This window comes from Perissodus microlepis, chromosome 17, assembly GCF_051167445.1.
Source record: "Perissodus microlepis isolate ML-2025 ecotype Zambia chromosome 17, ASM5116744v1, whole genome shotgun sequence".
NCBI lineage: Eukaryota > Metazoa > Chordata > Actinopteri > Cichliformes > Cichlidae > Perissodus > Perissodus microlepis.
In genome coordinates, this window is record NC_140477.1 from 6,276,351 (window position 1) to 6,290,679 (window position 14,329).

A 14,329-nucleotide genomic window follows, 5' to 3' on the forward strand; every position below is an offset into this window, starting at 1 on the left:
TGAATCATCTATCTCCATCTCACCATGTTTTTTGTATCCCTTCAGTTACACCAACCTCTCTGCATGTCCTGCTTCACTACATCCAGGAATCTTCTCGCCGTTTTTTCTCTTTTCCTTCTATTTGACAGCTCCATATTTAACATCCATTGTACAGTATCTACTGTCCCTCCTTCGCACAAACATTTTCTGCCCTGCGTCTCTCACTCTGTCTCTTAACCGCTCATCCCTAGCTGTCCCTCTGATGTAGGGTAGACAGGGTTGGTTGTCACACTTTTTATTCCTGCATGAATTATTGATCATTGAAACATTTTAACATGACAGCATATGGTACGGGACTGATTGTCCCTATAGTTATTAATGGGGTTTCAAGCCTTTTGTAAACCTTCCCTTTCCGTTGCTTTGGATGAGGTTTTTAAACTCATCCACCTTCACCACCTCTGCTTCTTGCAGTTTCACGTTTACACCTGTCTCCCTGTCGTTTATAACTAATAGCTTCTGTTATTATTTAATTCGGGTTGTGTTTGTCTTTTTGTGATTGTGTGTCTGTCAAAATTAGACCTCATTTTAAGCCATTAATGCCTTATTTCAACTCTACGTGAATGAAAATGGTAAAACAAGATGGGCAGCGCCCCCAGTTGGCCATATTAATATCACATGTTTCAATATTTATGACCTGAAACAAACTGTGACCTTCTAAGATTAAAGCGCAATCTACTACTTTAGTCTTACAGAAAATGAACAAATAATTAATTGTGTCTGCATTAATATATATATATAAGAATATAATAATATTTTATTTTTACTATTGAAATTTGAGCAGCTTTGATGCGTATATAGAAGGTACCGGAAGTGCACCCTACAACTTCCGGTGAAATACAAATCATGCAGCGCCGCATTTGTCATTCACTTTAGCGTGGTATGAATTTCTTAAATTCCCTGTGCTTTGTGTTTGTTTTGTGGTTGTATTCATGTTTGGGTCAAATGTTGTTACTTTTAACAATGAGAAGGGGTGCATAAAGTGTAACCAAGCCTCTAACTCAGAACTGTTTTTACTTGTAAGCTAGCTAACTTTAGCTAGCCCTTCCTGTTAGTATGCCGGGCTAACTAAACTATGCTATGGTACCCGTAGTCGCGAGCCAAGTACAGCTATTACTGTCACGCGGTTTTATTCCTTGCCGAGCCAGAGAACAGTTATTTCTTTATGCATTCCCTCAGCCTGATCAGTGGGATAAAACCATGTTCACTCCGCCGAAGGAGGGGATGCCCAGCATGATAGACAGGGCGCTGAGGATGAGGAGGGAGGAGCAGGCTCGTCAGGTGGTCCTTGCCTGGGCTGTTCTAAACGTATCTCTTGCTGGCATGATTTACACTGAAATGTAAGTTACATACCCCAATGTTAAATAATGCTGCGTGCTTGGCGGTGTGGTTATGTACTCGTCTGGTTTTATTTTTTACTTTTCTATCAGGTCAGGCAAGCTGCTGAGCCGATATTACAACATTACCTACTGGCCTATCTGGTACATCGGTGAGTCCCCACTACACTACTGCACAAACAGCAACGCAGACCTAATATACCGTATTAGGCTACGTATCAGAATTGTGTTTTGCTTCTCTGTTCAGAATAAGTCCTATTTATTCTCAGCTGTGCTTAAAGTAACATTTACAGTGTAGAAAAGTCTTGAGTCATGCTACACTTCTTCATGTTTTGCTTCCAAGCAAACAGACTTTCTTGTAGGATTATAATGTGTTCTTGTTATAGTTGTCCTGACTTTCTAAAGTTCTTTCAGAGTTTTTCTTTGGACATTGGCTGCTTTTACAACAACTTTAAATTGTATCTTGAGAGACTTGTTTTTCATGCTGTATTTCCATTCGTTTGCACATGAGAGGAATTTTGCACAATACCATATATAATGCTAAAAAGAATCATGCCAGGAATACAGGGAAATGGCTTTTAATTTGCCACCTGCATGTTCATGCTCTGCTACAGTCTTTTATTTAGTTTTTTTTCTTCTTTTACAGAACTGGTGCTTGCCTCCCTTTTTAGCCTCAATGCTCTTTTTGACTTCTGGAAGTATTTCAAATACACAATGGCTCCGTCCACCATTGCTGTAAGCCCTGAGCAGCATCACCTTCTGGGTCTGAGAAACACAAGTGAGGCGCAAATTTATGGTTTATATTTTTCCACACCTTTTGTCCAGTTCTTGCTATGTTCAAGACCCTTTGTGGCAAGTAAAGTAGCAGAAAGGAAGCCCCCCCAATCTTTAGATGAACATATGAGCCAGAGTTGGGTTTTTTTGTTTTGCAGGTATTCAGGCATCTCCGCCCCAAAAGCCAGAAAAGAAGGAAGCTCCGGCTCCAGCCCAGTCATCTCCTTTGCAGGGCCAGAGCGTGCTCAGCTTTAGTCCCTCTCGTACAGCTTCCAGCAGCCCCAAGTTCTCCCCCAGCTGTGTTCCTGGATATAGCCCCACACTCAGCAACCCATCCCCAACAAACAGTGCAGGAGGCCCCTTTTCCCCTTCTGTGTCCTTTGGAAAGGTACTTTTAACCAGGAGTGACATGAGTACATGAGAAAAAAAGAAAACTGAACTCCATTTCCTTTCCATTAACGATTCTCCTTGTTTCAGGTGCTGAACTACAGTCCACCCTCTGGCTCCTCTCCTTATCCCACTACTATTGGGTCAGCAGAAGGCTCCAGCTTGAGGGCTCGTTACCGCACACCACCCTCCGTGTTTAACTCCCCTGGAAGCAAGGAGGACTACATGGAGGATCTGAAAAGTCTGGAGAGGTTCCTGCGAACAGAGGAGGAAAGGAGTCATCGGAGCCAGCTTGGTAGGTAGCTAAAGTAAAGTAGAGTAGATCACAGAGGAATTTGTAGGTTTCATTCACGATTTTTAAAGCATGAATGAATGAATACGATTAGGCAGTTGGGTTTATGCTCACAAGCAAGGTTTGAACTACAACCTTGAAGGATAGCGCCTCTCTTGGACATTGTACAGATCCAAGAGTGGAAAATCCTTATTATTTGAAACTTTGGCGATGGTTAGCATGAGTATTCCCCATTCTAACATAGTAGGTCACTTCTGATGTCATGATGGCGTCATTCCCTGTGTAGGAAGTCCAGAGTCTGTGTCTCCAAGCCACAGTCCTACGTTTTGGAACTACAACCGTTCGGTGGGAGATTATGCGCAGAGCCTGAGGAAGTTCCTTTACCAGCCTGCATGCCGCTCTCAGGCGCCTTCTGCCCACAAGGATGAGACGGACCTGGGCTCCAAACAGGCTGCAGAGGAGGTCTGTGTGTCAGTATTTGTTTTTTGGGCGGGATTTATCAGTTGAAAGATTAGCCCTTTTTTTTTGTCTCTTCTTTAAACTATAGTTGGCTCTTTTGGAAATGTTTTCTATCTCCTTTCTGATGCGTAGGTGTGGGCGAGAATCACAACCAGTCGCCCGGTTTTAGATCGCATTGATGGCTGGACAGCCAAGCTTAGAAATGTGAGTAGGGCTTCACTTGATTATCTATATATTTAATGAATTCCAGGTGTCCAGAAATATTTGATCTGAATTTTAAAAAATAATTTTATGTGTGTCTGCAGTGGATCAGTGATACTATCTTGGTCCCCTTGGTCAAAGAAATAGACTCAGTTAATAGCTTGCTCAGGAGAATGGGCTGCCCAGAGCTCCAGATAGGAGGTAAACTTCTAAAATCTGCTACTGACTGATGAGTAGTAAGGAGTTGCCTCAAAATATTTCCAAATCAATTGAAATTGACACTCTGTAGGCACTGTTATGCCAGCTACTTTACTTTTTCACTTTTCTTTCTCCACCAGAGGCCAGTATAAGCAGTCTGAAACAGGCAGCAGTGACCAAAGCCTCCTCCATCCCTACTTTGAACTCTATTGTCCAATACTTGGATATCACACCCAACCAGGAGTATCTAGTGGACCGGATAAAGGGTGCGTTTAATATTAAAGCATATAGACATTAATTTATATATATATATATAAGTCCTGTATACCTGCATCAAACTAAATAAAATGTTCAGCCATGTAAAATGAACACTGTGGACCTGTGATTGGACTTCACTGCATATGTGCTGTGTGTTTTATTTCTTCTTTGTGTCAGAGCTGGCTCACAGCGGTTGTATGAGCTCCTTTCGCTGGAACGGTGGTGGTGACCTGAAGAACAGGAAATGGGATACAGACCTTCCTACTGACTGTGCTGTGAGTGTACATGACCACACCCAGCGATATCCACACAGACATAATGAGCAGGAATTATTTATTTATTATGTGCATTTAATAAATGTCACATGTGAGTATACTCAAAATGTGTTTAAATTGCTCCAGTGTTCAGTTCTCATCATATAAATGATTTTTAATGCTTCTAAAGGACAAGGATGGGGTGTGAATGAGCTAAAAAGTAAATGTCAGTAGCAAAGGTTGGAATAATTACCGTAATTGTTCTACTCATCAGATCAAAGCGACCTTGCTCTTTTCCTGCACACGCTGTGGCTCAGTTGTGTCACAATAACCACATGTCTGTCTTCTCAGATCCTCATGCATGTGTTTTGCACATACCTGGACTCCAGGCTGCCTCCGCACCCAAAGTACCCAGATGGGAAGACTTTCACTTCTCAACATTTTAGCCACACCCCAGACAAACCTGGTGAGCACAACATTAGATAGGATTTGAAGAATAGTACTTAAAGACTTTAGATGGCCACTGTTTGATCCTCCTTGAAATCCAGCATTGCTTTTTTTTCTTTTGTGTCACCTTTTTGTATTAACTCATAGATGTTACCAAGGAGAACCTCTTCTGCATTCATCAAAGCAGCACCACTCCTCCTCACTACCAGCTCATCTACCAAGGACATGTCTACAGTCTTCCCAAGGTTCTCACTCCTTTTTATTTTCTTCTCCTTTTTTTTAGGAATGCACCAGTTGTAAAATTGTTGGTCATTTGTAGGCAGTGTTTAAATTAACAATGTAGCCAATAATTTTGCAGTTGTTACATATTCCTCTGTTTTCCCAAGGAAACATTAAAATCGCCTTCATGGAGGATAACTTAAAATACTAATGCCATTATCACAAATGTTGGGATGCTGAATAAAATGATTTGCAAATCAAAAACCTATGTTTTATTCATAAAAGAATAATTCTTGTTACTTACATTAAATCCATGGGCCTTCCTCGTCCTAGAGAAAGAGCCAGCATGTAACAGGCGTATCGTTCAGTAACATTTGAGGTTTTCTTGCTTGTTTGTAACACTTTATTGCGCTGATGTGAACCTATGTTGATTTCGGTTACAGGGCAGGAACAACCTGTTCCACACAATCCTCATGTTCCTCTATGTTATTAAGACCAAGGAGTCAGGGATGCTGGGGTGAGTGTTTCTCTTTATTCAAAGCTAGTCGGATTTTAATCTCCAACGTGAACAGAGCCATTACAAAGAATCATGAAATGATTCATTTTCCCGATAGAAGTGATGCACTAAAGTGCAGATTTAAGATTGACTTTTATTTATTTTAAGTGACTACTTTGACCTTGTCTTGTGTACTGTGGTTAAATTGTTCTCATATTCTCCTCAGGAGAGTGAATCTGGGCCTCTCAGGTGTGAACATCCTGTGGATATTTGAGGACTGAGGCGTCATCCTCAAATATTAAGTTACAAGGAGCTCCAAGTGGATTTGAGGACACATGTGTCCCCTTTCTGGTGCACATGAGCAAAAAAAACCAACAACAAACAAACGGCACACAAGACTTCAGTTAGAGTAGATGCATGTTTTCTGAACATTTTGATGATTGACAGCCTGCTGTGTTTTCATTTGCATTTTTTAGAGACATGTTTCTTTTTCACCACAGAGTGCTTATGATACAACAAAGAGCTGTATTTTTTTTAACAGTGTTTGGACTTTCCGATTTTGTACTTTAAGAATGTACCCGCATGGCAGCCTTGTAAATAATATACCTCAGATTTATCTGGTGGACAGCAAGGGCTCAGACCCATCAGCTTGAATGTAAATAGCAACCTTTTGTCGCTTTCCTCCCCTGTCCTGTTGTAGTTTAGAATGCAATAATCGGATTATTCCTGGCATGCGCTTGAATTACTGGGGAGGGGAAAAAAGACCAGTGGATATTGCAGCTATGCTGAAAGCAGTTGTACGTATATGTACAGCTGCGGAAATGCTGCACATACATGTACAACAGTTGAACTATATGTGATGGAGAGATGAAAAGCCTTCAAGTCACCAACGTCTGTTTCTGTGAATATTTCTTTTCCTTAGATTTTTATACCACTCTCTACATGTTTGTTTTCGATAAAGCTGTTTTACGAGTGTCAAATGAGACTTGGAAATTAAATTGAAATATTAATAATAGAAAACACTTGTTTCTTCATTTCCTTGAACTGTACGCAGTGTGCTTGAGATCTGTTTGTTTTTTTTTTTTGTTTTTTTTAATATCTTAGGCATCCACTTGGTGGCAGTGCAGCTCCTTATTTGTGATTTGACCTTCGTCTTGTACCCGTCTTATGTACCACCGCATTATGTGATGCAGTATATTGACAGAGTGTTGATAAACACTCCGCTACACACAGAGTGTAATAGCACAGCCTGCTCTTGCTTACTTTGACAAAACAAGTAAAATGGTAAATGGCCTGTAATTGTATAGCGCTTTACTAGTCCCTAAGGACCCCAAAGCGCTTTACACATCCAGTCATGCACCCATTCACACACACATTCACACACTGGTGATGGCAAGCTACATTGTAGCCACAGCCACCCTGGGGCGCACTGACAGAGACGAGGCTGCCAAACACTGGCGCCACCGGGCCCTCTGACCACCACCATTAGTGGATTTTGTCCGTTGTAAATATTTTATTTTAGAAAGAAATTTGATTATTTTTCCACAAAAACAAAATCTAAGTGTGCATTTTATGAGATTTCTCTTGAAACCGCATTATCTGCAAAGCTCACGTTTGTTATGTAGTTTATTGTCGTCCTCTTTTATTAAAAACTGCATTTCCCAGAGTGTATTTAACAACCCGGCTATCTCTATTGGAAAATGTAGTCTCAATGTCTATTAGGACTCTCTTTTTAGCTAATTTAAATGTATTATAATAGGTAACGATAGTGTTCTTTTGCTGCATGTATTGACGTCCAATAAAATGTTACTCATGTACGAATAACTGGTGTGAGAGGTGTCCTGTGGGCCATTGAGCTACTTAGTGGAACTACAAGAGCCACAATGCATTTGGCCGTCGTGGCTCCTCCGCTCACATCCGCTTGACTCGCTATAGTGCTGGAAAAAGGACTTTGAGAAACTGCAGCGATGTCAGTCCAGGTTGTGGCAGCGAAAATGGCAGAGGTCGAACTCAAAGACGTCCCCACCGGCAAAGACCTGCCGGCTGAATCCCCGGTGACACCCACGTCGGAGGGCAAGAACCTCCCCAGAAACGACCCGCACGAGGCCGGTTCCGCGGCTGCCGTGTCCCCTACCGCGGAGCCTTCCGCGAAAGCCGGGGAAGGAGGCACGGGCTTGCTCACCCCAAACCCGGCGAAGATGCCTCAAGCGTCGTCTATGAAACGCTCGGACCCGCAGCAGAACGGCGGGGAGGCGTTTGTCAACCGGGACGGAACCGTTGCCGAGGCTCCTCGCATGAAAAAGGTAAGCCAGGCGGCATTTTTCTCCCCTCCACATAAGTGCTTTTGTATATCCTCGCTGTTGCTGGACCACCACTGAGGACCTCGCCGCAGCGCGAGCTTGCTGGGAAAGCTGGCATTGTGTGACGATGCTAACAGGCTAGCTGGCACCAAAGCTGAATCGGCGGCGGCCGTTGACGGTTTAAATTATGCTTTTCACTGCTTATAACACAAGGGAAGGAATGTTATTCTTTTTCTCATACCCGTTTTCACTAAGGCTGACATTTAAGTGAAATATTTAGGACTCAGGAGGTGGGCGACAGTATCCAACTGTTCTCACAAGTTGTGCTGATACTGGGTATTTAAAAGCTCTCTCATAGCATGAGGTCCCACATGCTTTTGTAGGTTTGTGTATATTTGTGTCACATTATCTTGAGCATCAACGTGACAAACGCAAAACACAGACTGCTTACATTTTTCGGATATGGTCTTTTCAGTCATAGTTTAATTGTGGCACACACCTTTCTTATTTTTGAAGAAGCTCTGATTATTGACACTTGGGTGTCCTTCTGTGGAACTTCATGACCCTTGCTTGACCTCAGATTAATATGTTAAAGCTATTCACAGTTCACTGCCTGTAAAACAGACATGCCGTTTTAGTTTAGTCAAATTTATGCAGTTGTGCAGTTAATGCAGGTGCGTGGTCTAACTTGGTTGTAACAGTAGTCAGCGATGTGTAACCCCTGTGACCTGGTTTATAAAAATAAACCTCTTTGAGTCTGTAACACCTATAATTGATACCTTAGGTGGATTTAGGCACTGTTTAGCTGTGGTTGTCTTATCGCTCTGCTCCTTACAAGGTCTTTTTAGGACAGACTAAGGGCAACGTTCAAGGAAAGGACATTTTTTTATTTGATAAGAAAATGATTGCAGGAGCTTTATTAACAGTTGCATATCCTGTTATCTCTGTAGTGGACTTTATCAGTAGTGGTCAGCTGTTGCACTAATACACATGCCACTTCAGTGTTTTTTGGCTTCAGAAAGCCTAGAAATTGGGTGAAACCCGGTGAAAGGACAAGTCGGGTGGGATGCACTCCCCACCCACACCCTGTACTACGTCAGTGATCCTATCCTATTAAACCAAACCCCGAAGGAAACCCAGCTTAAAGACCCTTTAGCCAAATGTTTGGTAGTAACGTGAGAGAATGGAGTGCGCAGCACAGAGCAGATGGCTTCAAGTACCTCAGACTGTCAAAGCGAGCCGGCATCTAGAAGAGAATGAGCAGTCGGAAACACCGGGCTTGCAGGGGGAAGCGCAGCCAGAGCTATGGGAAAGCAACAGCAACATCTGTGCTACTGAGGAGGCCAAGTTTGAATGCAGGTGCAAGGTACAGACTGTTGATTAAGGGGAGAAGTAGTTGTGAAAATTTACTTAAATAGTGCTTTTTTTTTTATTTGAAAGTAAACATTTTGGTCACACTTGTTAACTCTTTACCAATTTTCCTTCAAATATCAGTGCAGGCACTCCATTAAGTATCTGATCATTATATGTTGATCTTTATATCCTGTTGCTATGGCTTAGCTTGTGTGATTAAAATGTATGTCTGTCTTTGAATTTTCATTGCAAGTGTGTTGTCTTGTTTCAAGTTCATGGGATGCAGAGAGTCCAGAAAGCTTGAGTTGAGGATGAATGCCATCCTGAACACTTTTAGGGCTGAAGTCTGCCTGTTATGTAAATTTATGCAGTGTGTTGGAACTGTATTGGTCTGATAAACTGTTTTTCAGTATTTGTGTTTATTCACAGAAGGTTGCCTGCAGCCTATTTATAGATGATGAAGTATAGCAGGAGTAATGGTACTGCATTATAGATTTATATGACCACAGCCTGGCCTCGAGCATCTGCTGAACTGTGCTTCCCCAGTTGCAGTAAAAGCTAAGTGAAGCACTGGGGACGATGATGCAAGTACGCAGCCAGGCAGGGCAGTGGTGTTGACTGACTGGCTGGATGGATGGATGGCTTTTAATCCTTGCCTCTATCATGTCACCACATGAGGGGATTAAAAGGCCAGCTTGATGTTGTAGGTGAGCCCAGATGTAAGCTTTCTGAGTCAGTGATGAGTGTGATTGTAACCCGTCCAGCTCGGCTCGAATATCTCCAGCCTCTGGGAAGTTCTGGGTGAAGGCTCCAGCTGCGGAGTACTTCAAGAAGCGGGCCTAGCTGCTATCACGTTTGCTGTGCGAGACTCGTGTGGCAGGCAGACATTTTTCTAGCTGCATACTTGGTCAGTAGTGTCACCTGCCTGATTTGGCAGGGATTGCACTTCCGAACAGTTTTATGGGAAGCATGCATAATGCATGTTATTAAATTATTTCACAGAACAGCAGGATCTACCAGGATCATTCCTCTCTGTTGTAATGTTATGTCACCTACTAAGCTGATGTTCCTGGTAGTGCTCACTGGTTAACAGGCTTAGTGACATGTGGCTGCTCTGCTCAGGACGAAAACAATTTTGAAGGTGGGGTTGTGTTTCACAAAGTCAAAAATCAGCCCAAGTTGTTGTTGCCACGTGTCGATGGTGCTATAGGTTTCCACTCTAATGCCACTCATCATTAATTGTAACTATATTTACACCAGCTTGCTCTGTAAAAGGCACTATTGTTGTGATCAGTTTCATGCAGGTGTCAATATGGTGAGATGAAGCAGGGAGCTAGTACAATGTGCTGAAGCCAGCTGAGCTAAAGATTGCGCAGCCTGTTTGCTCATCAGTTCCTTCCATGCTCTCGTGATTGTTCCAAGTCATCTGGTGAAGGATATGAGGTGGCTGCTCTGTGGTTTCTCAGCGTGGCCATCTTCATGCAAGCACACTGATCTTCATCTCCCCGTGACTGTTTTCAGCTACAAAGGAGAATGTATCACTGTCCTTCCCCTGCGCCCTCTGATTGGTGAGTCACCTCAGCAACTGAGCTGGTCTGTGTGTGGGGGAGTGCCTGCATTGTGGTGATCACATGCACTTCCTAAGGGATTGAAGTTGAATTATTATGTCCTACCCCTACTTTTGTATTCATCAAATAGATTATAGGAATATTTATTCAAGTCCCCTCTTCAGATAAACTTGTAGACCCTGACAGATATAAATTTTTTGAGATAGATATTTAGTTATTTAAATATCTAATATCAGAAAATTTTTATTACATTTTTTGAAACACACAAAAACACAAACAGATTTCCCTAACATTTTGTTGTGCGTGTTATTTTTGAGTCACTATTAAGATAATATAACAATGCAGTTTTATTGTCAAAAGTCAAGGGTTACAATATGCTCTGCTCGACTCTGCTGGTTATATTTGTGGCACACACACACACACACACACACACACACACACGTGTACATCTTTCTCTCTTTAAATATTTTTATTGTGAAGCACAAATAACAATCACAAATTGTCCCATAGACTGACATTGCTTCCTTTTTACAGTTTTGGCATCAAAAAAAAAGGGGAAAACAAAGCGAACAACAACAACAGCAACAAAAAAACAAAACAAACCCAAACAACAGAAACAAGAAAAAACAAAACGTACCGAAAAGGGCGGTCAAAAAAAAAACAAAACAAAAAAAACAAAAAAAAAAAACCCTCCTCCCTACACCCTTCCCTTATCCCAAAGTGCTATCAGCTTATTTTAAGCAATGGTGAAGTCCACATAATAACTCTCATTTGTTCATAATTTCCAGGTGCTCAATGAGCGGCCTCCAAATCTGATCGAAGTCCTCCAGTTTGTCATTTATAATGTAGCGGATCCTTTCCAGATGAAGAGTATCTGTCAATACTGAAATCCAGGCTTTCAAGGAGGGCACTTCTTTTCCCTTCCACAGGAGGAGAATCAGTCTCTTTGCACACATCAGGCCATAGGACAGGAGGGGGATCTGTGTGCTCTTAAGTTTTTTAGATTGTCCCGATAGTCCAATAAGAATCAAAATGGGGTCAGGGTCTAACTGCACATCAAAAAGTTTGGGGAAAAAAAAGAAAAAACTGAAGCCCAAAAACTTTGTAATTTGGTACACATTACAAAACTGTGAAGCAGATCAGCTTCTGCACATTGACATTTATCACAGATGGGTGACGTTTCAGGAAATATTCGATGTAATCTGGTCTTCAAGTAGTGCAATCTGTGCAAAATTTTAAACTGAATTAACCTATGTCGGGCGTTGATAGAGCAAGAATTAACATAGCGTAGCCCTTTAGTCCAGATATCATTATGAATTTCTGACCCTAATTCCTTTTCCCAAGCTGATTTTATTTTACCTGTATCCTTCTGCCGGAGTGACTGTAATATCTCATATATAGAAGCAACCGCATGCTTTTCTGTTATACAATCTGCCAGGCATTGGTCAAGCTTACCTGGAGTTGCAAACTCAAATTGTTGTAGTTGGGACCTTACATAGCTCCTTATTTGAAGGTATCTAAAAAAATCACAGGCTAGTAAATTATACTTCTCCTTAAGCTGTTGAAATGAAGCAAAAGAGCCCTGAAAATACAGGTGTCCCACATTTCGCAACCCCATTTCCTTCCAGCGATCAAATGTCCCATCTAAAACTGAGGGTTTGAATGCAGGATTAGCTGTAATAGGTGTCAAAAGCGAGAAGGCTCTGAGTCTATACTCTTTCACGATCTGTCTCCAGATTTGAATTGTATTGTGAATAACTGGATTACAGTTGTAGTATGTCTTTTTAAAACGAACAGGAGACAATGCAATTGCACCAAGAGAATAAGGCATACAGTCCTCTCGCTCCATGTCCAACCAACTTCCCATTATAACTGTATCATCTAGCCAATAAGCTATGTATTGCATATTAGCTGCGAAGTAATAATTTTTAAAGTCTGGTAAGGCTAGGCCACCATGTATTTTCTCTTTACAAAGGTGGGCCTTTTTTTATCCTGTGGCTCTTGTAATTCCAGATAAAAGGAAGATAAGATAAGATAAAACTTTATTAATCCCTCGGGTGGGTTCCTCTGGGAAATTCGGTTCCAAATAAGCACAGCACCGACAGAAGTTATAGAGTTACAGAATATTATATATATATATATATATATATATATACATACACACACATATATACACACACATATATAAATACAAAGACATATATAGATAAAAATATACAAAGGGGATAAATAGAATAAATAGGAATAAAATAAAAATAAAAATACAAGTGGATTGCACATTTCAAGTATGGAGTCTATTGCACCGTTGACTATTAACAAAAAGTATTGCACAAAGGTAATTGCACAGTGAGGTGAAGAGGCACTACAGCTTAGTTGTTCCCCCCTCCTTTGTCCTCCTGTTTCCCCTCCCTCTCCCCTCCAGAGAGGAGTTAAACAGTTTGATGGCGTGTGGGACAAAGGAGTTTTTAAGTCTGTTGGTTCTTGTCTTGGGGAGAAGCAACCTGTCACTGAACAGGCTCTTCTGGTTGTTTATGGCCGTGTGCAGAGGGTGCCCAGCATTGTCCATAATGTCCAGCAGTTTCTTTAGTGTCCTTTTCTCTGCCACTGTCACCAGAGTGTCCAGCTTCATGCCGACCACAGAGCCAGCCTTCCTGATCAGTTTTTCCAGCCTGGATGAGTCCTTCTTTGCTGTGCTGCTCCCCCAGCACACCACAGCATAGAAAAGTACTCCAGCAACCACCGACTGGTAAAACATCCTCAGGAGCTTCCTGCAGATGTTAAAAGACCTCAGCCTCCTGAGGAAGTACAGTCGGCAAGAAGGACTGAATCCAATTTTTGAAAAAATGTAGCTTTTAGATACACAGGGATATTTTGAAACAGATATAGGAGTTGGGGGAGACAAATCATTTTGATCGCATTCACCCTACCTATCATGGAAAGTGGGAGTGATTTCCAAAATTCAACCTCGTTTTTAAATGTATCCAGAATTCTCACAAAATTGGCTTCATATAATGACTTGTATGACTTAGTAACTTCAATTCCAAGATATGAAAATTTTTCTGACGTTATTCTAAAGGGAAGACGATTTAGTAAATCAAGATTACTGCATTTAATTGGCATCAGTTGGCTCTTCCCCCAATTTACTTTGTAACCTGAAAAAGAGCTAAATAAATCTATTGTTACTAGCACCTTAGGGATTGAATCTAATGGTCTGGTTACAAACAGCAGAATATCATCAGCATACAGTGAGATCTTATTGGAGGTGTATCCTGTATTATAGCCATGTATTTCTTTATGTTTCCGAATTGTTTCTGCCAACGGCTCTAATGCGAGGTCAAACAATAAAGGGCTCAGCGCACATCCTTGTCTTGTGCCACGAAATAGCTTAATTGGTTCGGAAAGGGAATTGTTTGTGAGTATTCTGGCACACGGATTACTATATAACAATTGAATCCAGGAAACAAATTTAGGTCCAACTCCGAACTTACTTAATACTGCATATAGATATGACCATTCGACACAGTCAAAGGCCTTTTCTGCATCAAGGCTCAATATCACTAGGTCTTTATCTGGATCCCTAGAGGAATAAATAATGTCAAAAAGACGTCTCAGGTTATAAGATGCATGTCTTGCTGGGATAAACCCTGTTTGATCTGGGTGAACCAGTTTACCTATGTGAGAACTAAGTCTCCTGGCTAAAGACTTGGCCAGTATTTTCTGATCTGTGTTCAATAAAGAGATTGGTCGGTA

At 41.5% G+C, this 14,329-nt stretch overlaps 2 protein-coding genes across 4 annotated transcripts in view; both read left to right on the forward strand.

Moving 5' to 3' along the window:
* Window positions 1-863: 863 nt before the first annotated feature.
* Window positions 864-6,378, forward strand: tmem209 (transmembrane protein 209). The gene is made up of 15 exons (XM_084909292.1): window positions 864-916; window positions 1,216-1,376; window positions 1,467-1,525; window positions 2,020-2,151; window positions 2,306-2,535; window positions 2,625-2,829; window positions 3,113-3,288; window positions 3,418-3,489; window positions 3,591-3,687; window positions 3,825-3,950; window positions 4,120-4,217; window positions 4,548-4,662; window positions 4,791-4,888; window positions 5,306-5,379; window positions 5,585-6,378. Exons 2-15 carry the CDS (start codon window positions 1,237-1,239, stop codon window positions 5,637-5,639), a joined length of 1,677 nt encoding a protein of 558 aa, XP_084765418.1. The 5' UTR covers window positions 864-916; window positions 1,216-1,236; the 3' UTR covers window positions 5,640-6,378.
* An 877-nt stretch (window positions 6,379-7,255) lies between these two features.
* Window positions 7,256-14,329, forward strand: part of ahcyl2b (adenosylhomocysteinase like 2b) — a 70,101-nt gene continuing 63,027 nt past the window's right edge. Inside the window, exon 1 of one of the 3 annotated variants that reach the window (XM_084909289.1) lies at window positions 7,256-7,661. In XM_084909289.1, coding sequence (XP_084765415.1) covers window positions 7,326-7,661 — 336 coding nt within the window. In that variant the 5' untranslated portion in view covers window positions 7,256-7,325. Of the gene's footprint in view, window positions 7,662-8,408; window positions 9,025-14,329 lie in introns of those variants that run through there. The other 2 variants (XM_084909288.1, XM_084909290.1) reach the window with 2 other exon arrangements.